General features: G+C 45.6%; 1 protein-coding gene across 5 annotated transcripts in view; it reads right to left on the reverse strand.

The window, feature by feature from the left end:
• LATS1 (large tumor suppressor kinase 1) overlaps positions 1-18,080 on the reverse strand; it is an 83,910-nt gene that overhangs the window by 19,958 nt on the left and 45,872 nt on the right. For all 5 annotated transcript variants that reach the window (XM_069955645.1, XM_069955642.1, XM_069955643.1 and 2 more), the window contains exons 5-6: positions 7,772-8,354; positions 414-596 (exon numbers count right to left, since the gene is read on the reverse strand). In XM_069955645.1, the coding sequence (XP_069811746.1) occupies positions 414-596; positions 7,772-8,354 (766 nt within the window). The remainder of the gene's footprint in view (positions 1-413; positions 597-7,771; positions 8,355-18,080) is intronic.

Below are 18,080 nucleotides of genomic sequence, written 5' to 3' on the forward strand. Positions count from 1 at the left end.
CCGGTATCGGAGGACGAGGGGAGGGGGCCGGGGGACACAGATTGAGTGGCGGTGGGGGGAGGCAGCGTTCTGCAGCCTCCCCCCGCCGCCCGATCGGCGGGGGACATGAATCTCCCCATAGACGCTGCGGTCGCATTGACCGCGGCGTTTATGGGGTTAACTGCCCGGGGGGGAGCGCGGCTCCCCTCCGGGCAGTGGCAGCAGGAGGATGCTGTGTGACATAGCCTCCTCCTGCTGCCCGATCTCACCTAGGGACAGAGGGGGGAGGCAGGGAAAGCATGACGTCCAGGGACGTCATGATGCATTCTGCCACTGCTTTTCATGACGTCCCTGGACGTCATATTGGGGGAAGGGGTTAAACATTGAAACATGGAAAACTGTCCAGACTTAAAGCCATTACATTTAGATTTTACCTGTACGCAACAGGACCTCTGGAGCAATGTAGTTAGGAGTGCCAACCAGAGAGTGAGCTAAGCAGCGCTGATGTTGTCTTGCTGCTCGCCACTCAAGAGGTTTCGGTCTGTCACTGCACCTGCAGTTTGCTGGGTCACCCCACTCACTGCTGAAATCCATGCTGTCTTGTCGCAGGTGGTCACCTATATCAGAACAAATAATAAAGGTTCAACTGAAATTATGCATGGAAAATCCAATTTCCCTTACTTTATAAAGTTTCCACAGGATATAACCAAATACTTGGCACACAAAATTATAACAAAAGGACGGCAAATGTTACTAGTATCTGGACAGTAGACTGCCAAGAACTTGGAAAGGCGATTAATCTCAGACATGTTACTGTTCGTCTTGGTGCAGCACTGCCAGTGCAACAGGAAATAGGGAGTCAACCTGCAATTATACTGGGCGGCCCTCCATTACTACGTGTGGCAGAGGGCTGCCACTGCATGTCGGAACAGTCCAAACACAGTGTCTCCATTAACTAACAGCATAAATCCAATTTTTGTGTGACCTGGTTGCCCAGAAGCGATTGTGTCCAGTGGCCAATCTCCTCTTCTTTCGATGGCCACAAGCCTCACGTGTCTGTGTGTGTTCTTTGCGGCCTGATCGACTGACATTCTTCCCCTGCAGCCTCCCTCTGTCGATCACAGATAATACTGATCATAGCTTTCCTATAAGCTATGATCTGTATAAGGAATGAAAGGATTCCTATCATTTGTCTCCTATGGGGCTCCTATTCCTATTATTAATCTCCTAAGTATTTAAAAAAAAAACAAAAAAAAAAACCTAAAGTAAAAGTTAAAAATCACCCTCCTTTACCTTTTTTCAAAATAAAATGTGTTAAATAATCAAATAAGGGGGCGTGTTGGTGTGATGACAAAAGGACGTCACGCTGAGCAGTGTCTGTTCCGTGGCCATGAGTGGGAGCAGGCTGAGTGGAGCGCGAGGAGCAGAGTGACGGCCCTGGTATTTGCAGAGGTGTAAGGACGCATGGCGGCAGGAGCTCGGGCGCAGGAAACGCGGCGGCCGGTGGACCACAAGAGCAGAGGAACTGTGACAACGTGCGTATGACACAAATCGGCTAACCAGGGCGACGGAGGCTAAGCTAGGACGCTGGTGGAAGCAAGGTCGAAGCATCGCTGGTGGAAGCAGCTAGAAAGCTGGTGGGATCAGTCTCTGCGTGTGAGCTGGGGTCTAGCAGCAGCCTGGGTAAGATCCTTTCAGCACTTTTGTACTGTTTTCAGTCTATAACCTGCCTGGAGTTCCCAGATTAAGAGTCACTCTCAAGGTGACTTGAAAGTTGCAAGATGGAGTTTGGGGACATTAGTGGACATTGGTGGAGGGAGATATGCAACTCCATCTAGCCATCTGCACATAGGTTCCTACCCTGTTTATGCTTATGATTGGTTAGACTGGGGGTATTGAAGCTAACTATCTGTGCGTGGGATACTGTGCTTGCAGCTAACCATTGGTGCGTGGGGGATACTGTGACTGCAGCTAACTATCTGTGCATGGGGATACTGTGCTTGCTGGCTTTCCTTTAGTGATCATAAGACATTTAGTGGGGACGGTGTGGTGGTTGAGGGGTTAATACTCTTTAAGGATTGAGCTTTGCAGTGGATCAAGGGTCTGGATGTGAGTACCCACAGTGACAGCCTAGTATTATTGTCCGCTTTTTCTGCTTAATAATGAGGCATGCTAATAACAATGCTAAAAACAACTCTCCCTCAGCAAGAAAAAAGGCTGATAAAACGGAAAAGATGGATACATTTCTGAGTCACTCTGTGCAAAGTAAATAGTCAGTGATGGGGCTGGGAGGAATATTAATGACCAGTCAATTATGGAAACATCTGTTTGTCAGGAATCACAGAGGGGGCAGGGTGAGGAACCAACTTTGACTGAGATACTGGCCACAGTTAATCTATCTAAGGAAGCACTGCAGGGGATTACTCTTCAGATTGGTGAAATTAAGTTGGACATTTCAATAATTCGTTGTGATATGAATGTGGTTAGGGAGCGCGTTACTGTGACCGAACAGAAAATTAAGATCCTAGAAAACATTGTTAAACAGATGTCTGTTGAGATGAAAGATATTAGGCTATCTAACCCAGGGGTACAGGCTAAAGTGACGGATTTGGAAGATAGGAGCAGAAGGGCTAACCTGAGGATTATAGGGGTTCCTGAGGGTACTGAAAATAATGAATGCACGAGATTTATTGAGGAGTAATTATTATTAGAGGGGGTGGGCAATGAGAAAGTGTCTGATCACTTTTGCGCTGAGAGAGCCCACAGGGTGACAACTAGGTGTAAAATACCTGGAGATAATCCTAGGCCCGTTTTAGCACAAATCCATTGTGTTAGAGATAAAGACTGGATACTGTGTAAACTAAGAGATTCCCCTCCACGTGAGATTAACGGGTCTAAAATTTTCGTCTACGCCAACTACTCAACAGCTGCACAGAAAAAGCGTGAAAGATTCATAGAGGTGAAGCGCAGACTTGAGCAGAATAACGTTAAAAATTGCAGCGTTGTATCCAGCAAAACTTAGGGTGATTTTTTAGCAGCAAACACATTTTTTTGATGAGCAAGTAGAAGTAGTGGCATGGCTGGAATCACTGGGTTTGTAAGAGGGTAATGTTGGTAATGTTTTCCGCGCTCTCTCGTTTGTAAGATCTGCAGCCATGCAGTGGCACGGAACGACACTAGATGACACACAGATTAGGGGTGTCTGAGTTGTATTGCTTAGGCACCATAAGGGTGCGGGGTGGGTGTTGGTTGGTAGGCTGGGGAGGGTGGTTTCTTAGCTGGCGGAGGGAGGAGGGCGGGTGGAGAAGTTTTTTTTTTTTGGCTTCTCTTTTCTTTCCTTTTAGCCCTTAGTTTTTGATATGGTAAGAGTGGTGTTTTGGAACGTTAGAGGTATTAATGACAAACTGAAGAGATATGCTGTGATGAGGGAGCTGCTGAGGCACTTTCCGGCTCTTGTGTATATTCTAGAAACACATTTAGTTAAGGATAGGATCCAGGTTTTGGATCGCCGGTGGGTGACTCATCAGTACGATGCTGTGTACTCGGCCTATTCTAGGGGCGTGAGTGTTCTGGTACACAACGCTATAGATTGGACCCTCATACAGGCAGAGATAGATGAGGATGGAAGATATGTCTTCCTGGCTGGGCAGTTAGTGGGATCTCTGGTAGTCCTTGCCTTTGTAAATATCCCCCCTCCTTTTGCAGCTGACGTGTGTCTTAAATTTGATAGTTTTTCTTTAGGGTATAGTGGCTGTCCAACATATATGATGGGTGACTTTATTTGCGTGCCAGATGAGATTTTGGATCGAAGGCAGGAGAAGGGGAGGGCAGTGTTGGTAGGTACAAAATCTCCTGTGGCTAAACTAATGGAAGAGTTTAACTGGTTAGATGCTTGGCAGCAATTACATCCTGGAGTGGTTAAGTTCACTTGTTATAATGGTTCGCATAAAGTACTCCCCAGGTTGGACCAGGTATTGGTAAATGACATAGCCATGTCTAAGATCAAAAAGGTTAGTCACGAACCTCATAGTTTGTCGGACCATGCCTCAGTCTGTATGGATATTGAGATAGGTGGGAAAGTTAGTATAGGTGGTGTTCGGTTTAGATGTAATCCCCATTGGCTTTAGCTGATTGATACGCAGTATATTAAGGGTGAAATGAAAAAGCTCTTAGAGAGTAATGTGAGAACGGCTAATATTAATATAGTATGGGATATGGCAAAAGTGAATCTTGGAGGATTTTTAATAAGTGTGGTTAGTAAGACCAGGAGGAAGCTTAAAGAGCGGGAAGATCGTCTTAAGGGTGAGGTGTTTGCAACTGAAAAGTAGTATATTAAGTCTAATTTGGAGGAGGAAAGATGTAAGTGGCTTGGTGCGACTGGAGAGCTTAGGGATTTTATGTTTGAGAAGGCCCTTAATCAAGAAAGGTTTAGGGCGGGGGCCTTATCATTACTCACAGGGAGGAAAACTGGAGCGACTTTTGTCCAACAGGTAAAAGGGAAGGCGACAACCCGTACTTTTACAGAGACAAGGAGGGAGGATGGTGTAGTAGTCAGAGAAACAAGTGAGATCGTAGGTGTTTTTTTTGTAAGTTTCATAAGGAGCTATACTCTAACAGATGGCAGGAGGGGCTAGTATTGGATGAGTATTTTGCCTTGCTTGAAATGCCAATGTCCTATTGAGGTGGAGGAGTTATTGCTAACGCTTAAAGGCATGTCTGTGAGGTGCTGCATAACTCCTACATGAAAGAACGATTGCCTGAGTCTATGTATAGGGGGGAGATTGTATTGATCCCGAAAGCTGACAAGGAGCTAGGGGAGCCGGAATCCTATAGGCACATTTTGTTGATCAATTCGGACATGAAAGTGTTGGCTAAACTACTTGCCAATAGGTTGATAAAGGTGATTCAAGATCTGGTTGGTAGAGATTAACGTGGGTTTGTGCCCGGCAGGACTACCTTTGATAATATTAGGCGGGTCTATGCGAATATCCAGTTTGTTCAGATTCCACCTTTCATTTTTTAGAGCATCTGTAAGGAATGAAAGGTGGAATCTGATTGGTTGCTAAGGCCAACTAAGAAATTCTACTTTACACCAGTTTGACAAATCTCCCCAATGTGTCAGTTTAACAATAAATTGCATAAAAATGGGAGACCCCAAAATTACCACGAATTTTAACTTTACCTCAAAAATCCCCCCTTTTTGCCATGCATTTTATGATAAAATAAAGATGTTAATGCAAAGTGAATTTCGTTTACCCAAAAAATGCCCTTATGACTTTTTTTTTTTATAATGAAAAAGTATTTTTAGAATTTTAGAATCCGAGAAGCAAAAAATGAAAATGCAAAAATGAAATCATTGTTGATGATCCTACTCTGTACGAAAAACGGCTAAATGAGATGGGCGACAAGTTTGTAAACAGAGGATACCCTAGAAAATTAGTAAAACGTAGCATTGAGAGGATCAAACATGAGGGGGAGGGTACAAGCTGTAAAAGAAAAGGGCATGGTGACCGTATTCCATTTGTGACCACTTACTATGACCATAGCCCCATGGTAGCAGCCATAGCTAGGAAGCACTGGAACATACTGACAAGATTCTATCCTAATGTACCTCTGCTTAATCATCCTCCTCTATTTTCTTATAGAAGAGCCCCTAGCCTCCGGGACAAACTTGTACATGCTGACTTTTCCCCTACAAAATTGGATCTATCATCTACTTTGAAACCAGGGAGCTATCCTTGCATGGGCTGTGACAACTGTGGTTCCATGCTGAAGGGGGATAGCTTCACACATCCGGTTACTAAAGAAAGATTCAGGATTAGATATCACCTGACATGCAAATCAGACTTTGTGATATATGTACTACAATGTCCATGCCCTATGATTTATGTTGGCGAAACGACCACTGAATGTAAAACTAGACTTAACAATCATAAATCATCCATAAGAACTGAGAAATGTGAGCTACCAGTGCCACGACACTTTAAAGAATGTTCCCATACTGTAAATCAGATGAGATTCTGTATAGTGGATCACATACCGGCCCCACGTAGAGGAGGGGATAGACAAAAAAATGTTGAAAAAAAGAGAAGCTCAATGAATAGCTAAACTGAATTCATTACATCCGAATGGACTAAACATGGACTTTTCATTGAGAGCATTTATGTGAGACCATGCCCTATGCCACTTTTGATTTCTGCCCCCCCTTTGTTCTTGTAGTTTAGGTTTTAGATTCCCTATATCATTTATATATAGATAGAGTTTATTCACTGTGGGCCACTTACACTATGGGGACTGTCTCCTATGATATGTCTGTTTATTAATTTATTTTTCTCTCTTTTTCCAGATTTCGGTTATGGAAGGGGGCTGAATATACTCACCTCTTAATATATATATTTTTGAGATCTTGTTTTAATTGGATGGTCCTGTGAACGTCAGAAAAACGATCGCATCGGAATAGCCCCATGTCCGGACAACCCTATGGAATTGGTACTAGTGGTCGCGAAATTTGAGGCTGGCACGCTATGGTGGAGTCTAATACAGTTGTGGGAGACCCAGTGAATTGGGTGAAGGTCCTTGGACATTTTACTAGACCAGGGGTCAACCAGTCCAGCTGTGCCCTGAGAGACACCGGGTAGGTGCTGGGCGATACAGCAGGATATACTGTTACACTCCTTTATCCAGACCTGTGACGTTTTTGTAACAGGTGGAACATGTTTGTGACACTTGCGGTAACGGAGCGTCACATGTGCGGCTTCTACTCTGCTTCCACATTGAGGGCAAACTGTACCCTTTCCCAAGATGGCGTCCGCGGGGCTTGGATTAAGTATGCGCATGCGCAGACATCTGTTGCTGATAGAATCTGATGACGCGATCCGGACCTCCCGAAGGACATTGCGCTCACTCCACGCATGCGTGGTTCAAAGTTTACCAAACACAGACGCCATGAACCTACTGTGGAGTGATCAGCTGATTGTTAAGTGATGGGGTGAGTGACGGCCTTCTCCAATAACCGAATGATGATTGGACCATACTATGGACTAGTTATATTTACTTTATGGACTTATGCATACAGATCGGGAGTATCAGTTACCCACATGACACTGTGTACACGCTGTAGTTATATGTATTGATGTTTTACACTGTTCGAGTACGGTATTTACACTGTTATTTATATTGTTTACATATGATAATGAGGATGATGTCACTAACAATGGGATGTGTAATGAGAGGGGCCTCTATGTTAAATACTGAGCATTGCCACTCTGATATTGTTGCTTGAAAAAGATCTCAAAGAGAGATTGAAACGTTGATTACTAATGGGTGAATAAAAACCACTTTTTTATCACTTATACTGGAGTGCCGCCTCATTCGACTACTTATATATATTATATATATATCACTGTGTCCCCTAAAGGTTAAAGTGACACTGTCACCTCCATTTTGCATTCTGACATCTCTACACAGGTGTAAAGGGTAAATTTAGCGGTTTTCATAACTTATTTTATATCATATGTCATGGTGCTTGTTGAAGTAAAAAGTGATCTTTTATCAACGGCAGATTGTGTTAAGTGGGCGGGGCCTTGCGGGATTAGCGCCACTTAGCCCCACCCACAACGCCACTGTTGGCCCTGCCCCCTCGTCGGCCATTGGGGAAATGTTGGGGAAAAGAGACAATATCTTATATCTATTGAAATTCATTGTGATTATGTTCTACCCAAGTGCACAGACCTCAAGAGCAGGTGAAACTACTTGAATCACGTTCTAGAACACCTTCTACATTAATCCTTACCACTCTGATAGTACTTTGAGTCATGTGTCCATCGAAATCCCGTACACAAGCCAAAATCGGTGAGTTTGATGTGCCCATCACGGTCAATAAGGATGTTGTCAGGTTTGATGTCGCGGTGAATGAAGCCCATTTTGTGAACACTTTCAACTGCACAGGTGAGCTCTGCTATGTAAAACTGAGCCAAATCCTCAGGGAAAACTTCTTTGCGGATAAGTAGGCTCATCATATCCCCACCAGGTATATAATCCATCACAAAGTACAGGTTATCTTTGTCCTGGAAGGAATAGTACAGTCGTACTACCCACTCGTTGTCTGCCTCGGCTAAGATGTCTCGCTCAGCTTTGACATGGGCTACTTGGTTGCGTAGTAAAACATCCTTTTTCCGTAAAGTTTTCATTGCATACAGAGCATTGGTATCGGTCTTTCTAGCCAAACACACTTCTCCAAAGGCTCCAATTCCCAGAGTTTTGATTTTTACAAACATAGATTTGTCCATTTTGGCTCTCTTAAGTCGGATGTAGTTAGATTCCTTCTGGCAAAGCATTTTCCTCATTTGGTCTTGAGCATCTGGCGACAAACCCACCTATTAAAAAGTAACATTATGAGAACATAATTTTTTAATAAGAAACAATATAACAATGAGGTACCAGGGCACATCTACAATGTTAACATGATACATGTCATGTAAATACCAGTTTTAGTAGTTTTCACTTCCAATGCTGGATAATCTATGATGAGTATGACTACTAAAGAAAGCCCAAATAAATGGCCAAGGCCTTCAGAATATGTGCATTAAATAGGAGAATATTAATAATATGAACATTAAGGGGGAACTCCAGGTAACATAGGTTTAACTCTGCTCAATCCCCACCCATAATCTAACCTTGTATGTAATAGGTTTCAATCACATGAATTAGTCAGTTTGTCTGCAGTACATCCTTAACCTGAAGCTGCTGACAATTCTCACATGCCTGCTCCACTCTATCTCCACTTCTCTGTCCCCTCCCTTCTAAGACAGAGGTCACATGATCTGTCTCTTCTGGTGGCAGGCAAGCTGTAACACCTTATCTGTAACCTGCCCACCGCTGACACAGTGATCACCTGACCAGGGAAAACAACAGCCTCTCCTGCCACCCCTGTTGTATAGGGGAAAGGTGACACTGTTGTTTCATCTCTCTCTAGCTCTAATCTAGATATAAATACTGTTTACTTTGCAAAGCAGAAGGAGATGGAGCCAGTGGGTAGATACTACAAGATGGGCAGGTACCCACCAGTTGAAACTGGGGCTAGGAGCAGAGTAGACAAGCGGGAAAAGGTGTCAGACAATCTGTGAGGGATCGGTGAATGCACCTATGTGCTTTCTCAGCATTGTTTATTTTTGTATTTTTATGGGATTACTGGAGTTCCCTTTAATTCCAGTTGTAACTGTCTCACTACCATTATGGAAAAACAATACCATTATAATTAGCCCTTAGACGACCCTGGGCGTACCCGTACGTCCTAAGGTCGCCAGAGGGATTCAGAAGGGGGCCGCGCGGCGGCCCCGCTCTGAACCGCCACAATCCCGGGTGCTTTATGCAGCCCAGGACCGCGGCTATGAGCTTTTTAAATGCAGCTGTCAAAGTTAACAGCTGCATTTAAAAACTAGCTTTTTACAATCCCTGGTGTCTAGTGGGGGGGATGGTGGTCGCAGAGGAGCGATCCCCGCATCTCATACCGGCCGGAGTCTGCACCGTAATGGCGCTGATCAATCTATGCAGTATTACTATACTGCATAGATTTCAATGAGAGGTCAGAGCAGTCATACTAGAAGTCCCCCAGGGGGGCTTCTAGTATATGTGTAAAAAAAATGTTTTATTAATAAAAAAAAAAAAAACTCCCCTAATGAAAGTTTGAATCACCCCCCTTTTCCCATTTTATAAATAAAAATAAAATAAACATGTTTTCTATCGCCGCGCGTAATTGCCCAAACTGGTAATTTATTTCATTCCTGATCTCGCACGGTAAATAGCATAAGCGTGAAACAATTCCAAGTGCAAAATTGCGCATTTTTGGTCGCAACAAATTCAGAAAAACTGTAATAAAAAGCGATGAAAAAGTCGCATATGCGCAATCAGGATGCCGATAGAAAGTACAGATAATGGCGCAAAAAAAATTACACCTCAGACAGCTCCATAGACCAAAGGATAAAAGCGCTATAAGCATGGTAATAGAGCGATTTTAAGAAACATTTTTTTTAAATGGTTTGAATTTTTTAAAAGCCATCAAATAAAATAAAACTTGTCGTTGTATTCATACCAATTTGAGAAACATATATAACCCCAGGGCGAACGGCGTAAAAAAAACCCCAAACCTTTTTTTCCCAATTTCACCACACATTCAATTGTTTTTTGGTTCTGCAGTGTACTTTATGCGATAGCCTTATGCAAAAATTCAGCCTGTCATTGCAAAGTACAATTTGTGGCGCAAAAAATAAGGGCTCGTGTGGGTTTCTAAGTGAAAAAATGCAAGTGCTATGGCCTTTTAGGCAAAAACGCTAAAATTTTAATTGGCCCAGTCATCTAAGGGTTAGAGATGAGCGAATTTCTTCAAAACCTTCTCAAAGGCACCATGGGAGTTAGCTTGTACCCTAGGGACTGGAAAAGCACAAACACGAGAGGTTAAAAGCCCCTTCCCACCATCACCAGTGCATTATAACAATTCTTGGCATCATGTGAGTTTTATATTTAGCAATATAATATAGGGAGGGATGCAGATGCCGTTGTGAAGGTTTTGGAGAATACAGAGACGAATACAATTTTCTCTCCTCACCTTCACAACGGCACCACAGGAGTAATACCATGGTCACAGGAGTAGGGTGGGACCACAGCCTGAAGAACCTTCCTGCCAAACACTAGGGGGGAGATTTATCAAAGGGTGTAAAATTTAGACTGGTGCAAACTACCCACAGCAACCAATCACAGCTCAGCTTTAGGCAGTGCTGAAAGGAAAGCAGAGCTGTGATTGGTTGCTGTGGGCAGTTTGCACCAGTCTAAATTTTACACCCTTTGATAAATCAAAGGGTCTTCATTAGACTGAAGCTGCAGTCTGTAATGCCTCATGAAAGTATGTGGAGTAGACCAGGTGGCAGCTCAGCAAATGTGTTCTATTAAAACGCAGGCTCTCTCAGCCCAAATAGTAGATAATGGCTCAGGTAGAATGAGCTTTAATCAATAGAGGTTATGGTAAATCCTGTAAATTACATGTTTCTAAGATGGCATTCCTAATCCAGTTCCTAATCCTCCCTTGGAACTGAATGAACGGAGTCTCATCCTTCCTCCAGGGACCACAAGATTCCAGGCACTATAGCACCGCCCTCCTGACATCCAAGGAGTGAAACTTCCGTTCTAGATCAGTTCTGGAAGAATTACAAAATGAGGGCAGGACAATGTCCTGAGACCGATATAAAGTTGACACTACCTTGGGAAGGAAATTGGGATCAGTCTTTAACACTATTCTGTCATCCTGGATAAGACAGTAAGGTTCACAGATAATAAGAGCCTGGATCTCTCCTACTCGTCTAGCAGAGACTATGGCTACAAAGAAGGCTGTCTTGTAGGATATTCTGCAGAATTCTGTCTAGAAGCATTGTTCATGAACCTGATCCCCAATGTTAGAATCGTAAATAGTGGACAAGGCTGATACCTGCACTTTAAGGATAGCTGGTTTAAGACCCTTGTCTAACCCCGCCTGTAAGTTGTCCAGGATAAGAGGTATTTCTGGATCAGCTAGAAAAGAGCAAATTGGAACGACACCAGCAAGAAAATACTTTCCAACCTTTAAAGGAAACCTGTCAACCCCCATGCCGGGGCAGAGCCTGGCCCACCCCCCGATAGTGACATTATTCTCTGTGGGCATCAGACTCCTCTCTAATGGAGATATCTCGGCAGCAGGAGCGGCTCCAGGAGCGGGACTTCGTGCACCGGGGTAAGTATAAGGGTCTCTAGCGGGGGTCGGCAAGGCTCTGCCCCGGCACGGGGGTGACAGGTTCCCTTTAAGATAAATTTAAGCAGTGACTGGCTTCCTACCCTTCTGAATTGTAGATATTACTACCTTTGAGAGACCCTTACTCCTGAGCATAGACCTCTCAGGATCCAGGCTGACATCCTGAGTCTCTGCAGGTCTGCATTGTAAACTGATCCCTGATGGAAAAAAATCCGGATTCAAAGGAAGATTAATTGGAGATTCCAGGGGCAGTCTCTGCAGAAGGCCGAACCATGCTCTCCTCGGCCAGAATGATACAAGAAAAATGAATGTAGCTCTGCAACGATCTTCTGCAGTGTCTTGGGAATGAGTGGAAAACCGAGTCCTTGAGACACCATTCTCCTGGGAAAATGGCGTGCCTGCTCAGATAATTCGACTGGGTGTTGTCTGTACTCTTTCAGATGTGTGGTTGTTGCTCCACTCAGGAGAAAATCGAATCTGAAATGGACCGAAGTGAGTTCAGCCTTGCATTACCCTTGTGTCTCAGATGTGCTACTGTGGTAACACTGAGACAATTTGAACATGAGATCAATTTAAGATATCTCTTGCCTGCTGTAAAGATATGCAGACTGCCTGCAGCCCTCTGAACTTTGTCGATCTTGCTGCTATCTCCAGAGACCAAGAGCCCTGGAAGAGGTGAGCGTCCACCTAAGCTCCCCAACCCATTTGTCTTGCATCTGTGGTAAATATATTCTTGGGAAAGGGATTTTCAAAGAACAACTTTCTTGGATTTGGCAGGGTTCAACCACCAATTTGAGAAATGGAAATTTTTTTGTCCAACCCTGACTTGTGCCTGTTCCATAATGACAGAATCTGATTCTGTAATGGTCTGTAATGTGCCTGGCCCCAAGGGATCACCGGAATACAGGCGGTCATGGATCCTTAAATGGACAGGTCTTCTTTTGTTGGAAGAGCTTAAAGGGGTTATCCAGTGCTACAAAAACATGGCCACTTTCTTCCAGAGACAGCCCCACTCTTGTCTCCAACTTATGCAGGTTTTTTCTGCTCAGTACCATTGAAGTGAATGGAGCTTAAAGGGAATGTGTCACAAAGTAAAAAAAAAACAAAAAAAAAAACACGTAAATAAAATTTATTTTTTTGTTAATTTGTGTTTTTTTTATTTTTTTTTACATGTAAGGAAATATGAAAAATTATCAAATTTTTCATATTTCCCAGTGATGGCCCCTAGGGGGAGCTCCAGCAGGAAAACTGCTTGTAAAAAGTAACCTGAAGAGGCAGTCTCTGTTCAACTGTTGTGAGATCATCACCTCCCCCCTCTTTTCACAGGAGAACAAAGAGGGGGAAAGTGATATGTGTACTGTTGGGCAGCGACATTTTGTTGTTGTCTGCACAGAAGTACACAGGTAGAGGAACTATAGATAATACAGGAGAGTACAGGCTATTGTTCTTTGGTGTCAGCTGTGTCACATGTTACACAGGTAGAGGAGCTATATAATACAGGAGAGTACAGGCTATTGCTCTCTGGTAGAGAGTATATATATATATATATATATATATATATATATATATATATATATATTACAGGCTATTGCTCTCTGGTGTCAGCAGTGTATATACAGTACACAGGTAGGAGTATAATATAATATATATACACACACACACACACACACACACACATACACATGAGTACAGGCTATTGTTCTCTGGTGTCTGCAGTGTCACATGTTACACAGGTAGAGGAGGTATATAATACAGGTGAGTACTTGCTATTGCTCTCTGGTGTCAGCTGTGCAATATGTTACGCAGGTATTGCGCATTACTCACATCCCCTGCTGCACATCCTCCAGGCTCTGGGAGCTGCTCAGCTGTCGGGCCAGGGAGGAGGAGGAGGTGAGGAACGGCAGCCTGCAGAGACCACACAGGGGGACCAGGAAGTGTGTGTGCCCCTACCTCTCCTGTCAGCTGCTCATCGCTGCTGCATCATCATCAGCAGCCCCTCCATGACAGTCCCAGGATGGTGAGGACAGAAAGTGCAAGCAACCTAGCTGAGAGGTAGCTGTTTTGTGTCTCTGTGTGTGTACATAATAGTGTGAGTGTGTATACATAAGAGTGTGAGTGTGTGTGTGTATAGATAAGAGTGTGTGTGTGTGTGTGTGTGTGAAATATATATATATATATATATATATATATATATACACACATAAGTGTGTGCCTGTGTGTGTACTGTACATAAATGTGTGTGCCTCTGTGTGTGTATGTATGTATAAACTGTACATAAATGTGTGTGTGTATACATAAGTATGTGCCTGTGTGTGTGAGTGTACATATATATATATATATATATATATATATGCAGAAATGTGTGTGTCTGTGTGTATATCCATAAAAAAATAAATAAATAAATAAATAATATATATATATATATATATATATATATATATATATATATATACACACACACACAAAACTATATACAACTGAGGGCAGCACACATGGGGGGTCTATATACAACTTGGGGCAGCACACATGGGGGGTCTATATACTACTGGGGGCAGCACACATGGGGGGTCTATATACTACTGGGGGCAGCACACATGGGGGGGTCTATATACTACTGGGGGCAGCACACATGGGGGGTCTATATACTACTGGAGGCAGCACACAGGGGTCTATATACTACTGGAGGCAGCACACAGGGGTCTATATACTACTGGAGGCAGCACACAGAGGTCTATATACTACTGGAGGCAGCACACATAGGTCTATATACTACTGGAGGCAGCACACAGAGGTCTATATACTACTGGAGGCAGCACACAGAGGTCTATATACTACTGGAGGCAGCACACAGAGGTCTATATACTACTGGAGGCAGCACACAGAGGTCTATATACTACTGGAGGCAGCACACAGAGGTCTATATACTACTGGAGGCAGCACACAGGCATCTATATACTACTGGAGGCAGCACACAGGAGTTTATATACTACCGGAGGCAGCACACAGGGGTCTATATACTACTGGAGGCAGCACACAGGGGGTCTATATATAACTGGGGCGGCGCACAGGCATCTATATACTACTGGAGGCAGCACACAGGAGTTTATATACTACTGGAGGCAGCACACAGGGGTCTATATGCTACTGGAGGCAGCACACAGGGGTCTATATGCTACTGGGGGCAGCACACAAGGGTCTATATACTACTGGGGGCAGCACACAGGGGATATATATACTACTGGGAGAGCACACGGGATATGTATATACACAACTGGGGGAGCGCACAGTGGATATATATACAACTGGGAGAACACACTGGATATGTATATACACAACTGGGGGAGCGCACGAGGGATATATATACAACTGGGGGAGCACACAGTGGATATATACACACACACACAAACTGGTGGAGCCCACAGGGGATATATAAACAACTGGGGGCAGCACACAGGGGCTCTATATACTACTGGGGACAGCACACAGGGGTCTATAAAACATTGGGACCTTACTAATATACTGGGGCACAGAGCATACCTAATTACTAAGTGGGGGCACAGGGACACCTTAAAACTATGGGGCCATATAGGGGTACAGAGGGGTATAACTACTATATAGGGGTACAGGGGACCCAATGGCGGATTATAATGTAGGGGGTTTGGGCGGCCGCCCGGGGCCCGAGGCTCCGGGGGGGCCCATGCCTTGCCGCCCACATTATAATGCCGCCCGGGAGGCCCCCTCGCCACTGCACTCTTGTGACCGCAAGCATTGTTTCGCTTGCGGTCACAAGAGTCTCCGGCTGCCTCCGTCTGATGCGCGGCTGCCGGGGGTGTCCGGTCCTCTCCCCGGCAGCGCGCGCATCACACAGCTCCTAGTGCCGCCTGGGGCCCTGACTTCCGGTACTGGGAGCGCACGTACCGGAAGTCAGGGCCCAGGCGGCACTAGGAGCTGTGTGATGCACGCGCTGCCGGGGAGAGGACCGGACACCCCCGGCAGCCGCGCATCAGACGGAGGCAGCCGGAGAGAGGATCGACGGGGGAACGCAGGGTAGGTGAGTTATATTTTGTTATTTTTGTGTTATTTACTCACTGGGGGGCATCTATAAAGGGGGGGCAGCTATAAAGGGGGGGAAAGAGGGGGACCATCTATAAAGGGAGAGGGAAGAGGGGGACCATCTATAAGGGGGGAAAGAGGGGGACCATCTATAGAGGGGGAAAGAGGGGGACCAGCTATAAGGGGGGAAAGAGGGGGACCATCTATAAAGGGAGGGGGGAGAGGGGGACCATCTATAAGGGAGGGGGGAGAGGGGGACTATCCATAAGAGGGGAAAGAGGGGGACCATCTATAAGGGGGGAAGAGAGGGACCATCTATAAGGGGGGAAGAGGGGGACCATCTATAAGGGGGGAAGAGGGGGACCATCTATAAGGGGGGAAGAGGGGGACCATCTATAAGGGGGGAAGAGGGGGACCATCTATAAGGGGGGAAGAGGGGGACCAACTATAAGGGGGGAAGAGGGGGACCATCTATAAGGGGGGAAGAGGGGGACCATCTATAAGGGGGGAAGAGGGGGACCATCTATAAGGGGGGAAGAGGGGGACAATCTATAAGGGGGGAAGAGGGGGACCATCTATAAGGGGGGAAGAGGGGGACCATCTATAAGGGGGAAAGAGGGGGACCATCTATAAGGGGGGAAAGAGGGGGACCATCTATAAGGGGGGAAAGAGGGGGGACCATCTATAGAGGGGGAAAGAGGGAGACCATCTATAAAGGGGGACTATCTCCTATAGGATTAGCACCCTCCTCTCCTGACATCCTCTGTGCTGCTGGGACCTCCCCTATAGATCAACACCCTCCTCTCCTGACATCCTCTGTGCTGCTCGGTCCTCTGCTATAAGATCAGCACCCTCCTCTCCTGACATCCTCTGTGCTGCTGTGACCTTGGGGGGGGGGGGGGCAACATCAGGGGACCAGGTGAGGTGGCGATATGTTTCTTGGGGGCAGTGGAGGTGGGATGGGCAATGCTTACTGGGGGTAGCAGCAAGGGACCAAACATTATGTTTATTGGGGCCAGCAGGGAGGGGAGGCAGGCAGTGTTTATTGGGGACAGTGGGGGGGGGGGGGGGGGGGGGGGACGCAGTAGCAAATTATAATGTGGGCGAATTTACTGGGGGGGGGGGCCCCAGGTTGGGTGGACAGCCCGGGGCCCAGAGTACATTTAATCCGCCACTGAGAGGACCTAACTACTGTATGTGCCTGAGCCTAAAATGTTTCTCTGGCAGATTCTAGAGAGAGGATTCACAGCCAGGAGAAGACTTCAAGGTGGCCCAGGCTGGATGGAGAGAAAAAGAAAATGTGAAAGACTCAGAGAAGACGTCACTTGTGAGGAACTGGATGTAACTGCACTCTGTTATCTGGGTTGTAGTGATAGTGGCCATGGTGTGGCGGTATTATTCAATGGTATCATTAGTGATATCTTTTGGTTTTCTCCAGAGGCAATATGTAATCACTGTATGGTGGTAAGAATGTTATAAGATAACTACCGAATGTACTGGGGCTCATAATACAGTGTGGGGTCACTTTCTGGGCTTTACACTGTCTTTGCCGGGCCAATTCTGATAACAGTGGCTTGGGGGGGGGGGGGGGGGTTGGCGCCATTTGCCCTCTCTGCCTAGGGCACCAAAACTCCTTGTCCTGGCCCTGTACATACATACGTAAAGGAGGGTACAGACTATTGCTCTCTGGTGTCACACATGGAGAGGAGGTATATAATACAGAAGAACACAGGCTTTTTTAAGTGTATATACGGGCTAATTGTACGAATTCAGAGATTTGGAGAAAGGACTGTGCTCTGTTCTGTGCAGCCACCTCAGTGAGACAGCAGCTGATGGTGATAAGTAACTGGGGCTCCTATATGCTGGGTCAGTGATTGGTTACATTAGGAGCCTCTACAGCAGCATTAATTGCTCCTATCCTTGGAGCTAATACACTGGTGTGTTCCTCTATAGTTCTATAATCACTGTGGAGGATAATGCATGTATGTACTGTTAGTTATTGTGGGGTCCCAGCCAGATAAGCTGAAAGTACATGCACGATCCTCCACAGTGATTAGACCACCTCTCCGATCAGCTCCGGGAGCTCCTCTGCTAACAGCCGCCCCTCCCCCCTGACAGGGCCGTTTCTAGCAGCGGGTGGGCCAGGCGTCCACATGGGTCGCCGACAGCTAGGGGGCGCTGGTGGCACCCTCCGGACCTCACTCAGCGCCGTGCACGCCGCCCGCCCCATCATCTGCCCCTGCGCTCGGCCCATCACCTGCCACAGCTCCCT

Source organism: Dendropsophus ebraccatus (assembly GCF_027789765.1).
Source record: "Dendropsophus ebraccatus isolate aDenEbr1 chromosome 6 unlocalized genomic scaffold, aDenEbr1.pat SUPER_6_unloc_1, whole genome shotgun sequence".
In the NCBI taxonomy this organism is placed as follows: Eukaryota; Metazoa; Chordata; class Amphibia; order Anura; family Hylidae; genus Dendropsophus; species Dendropsophus ebraccatus.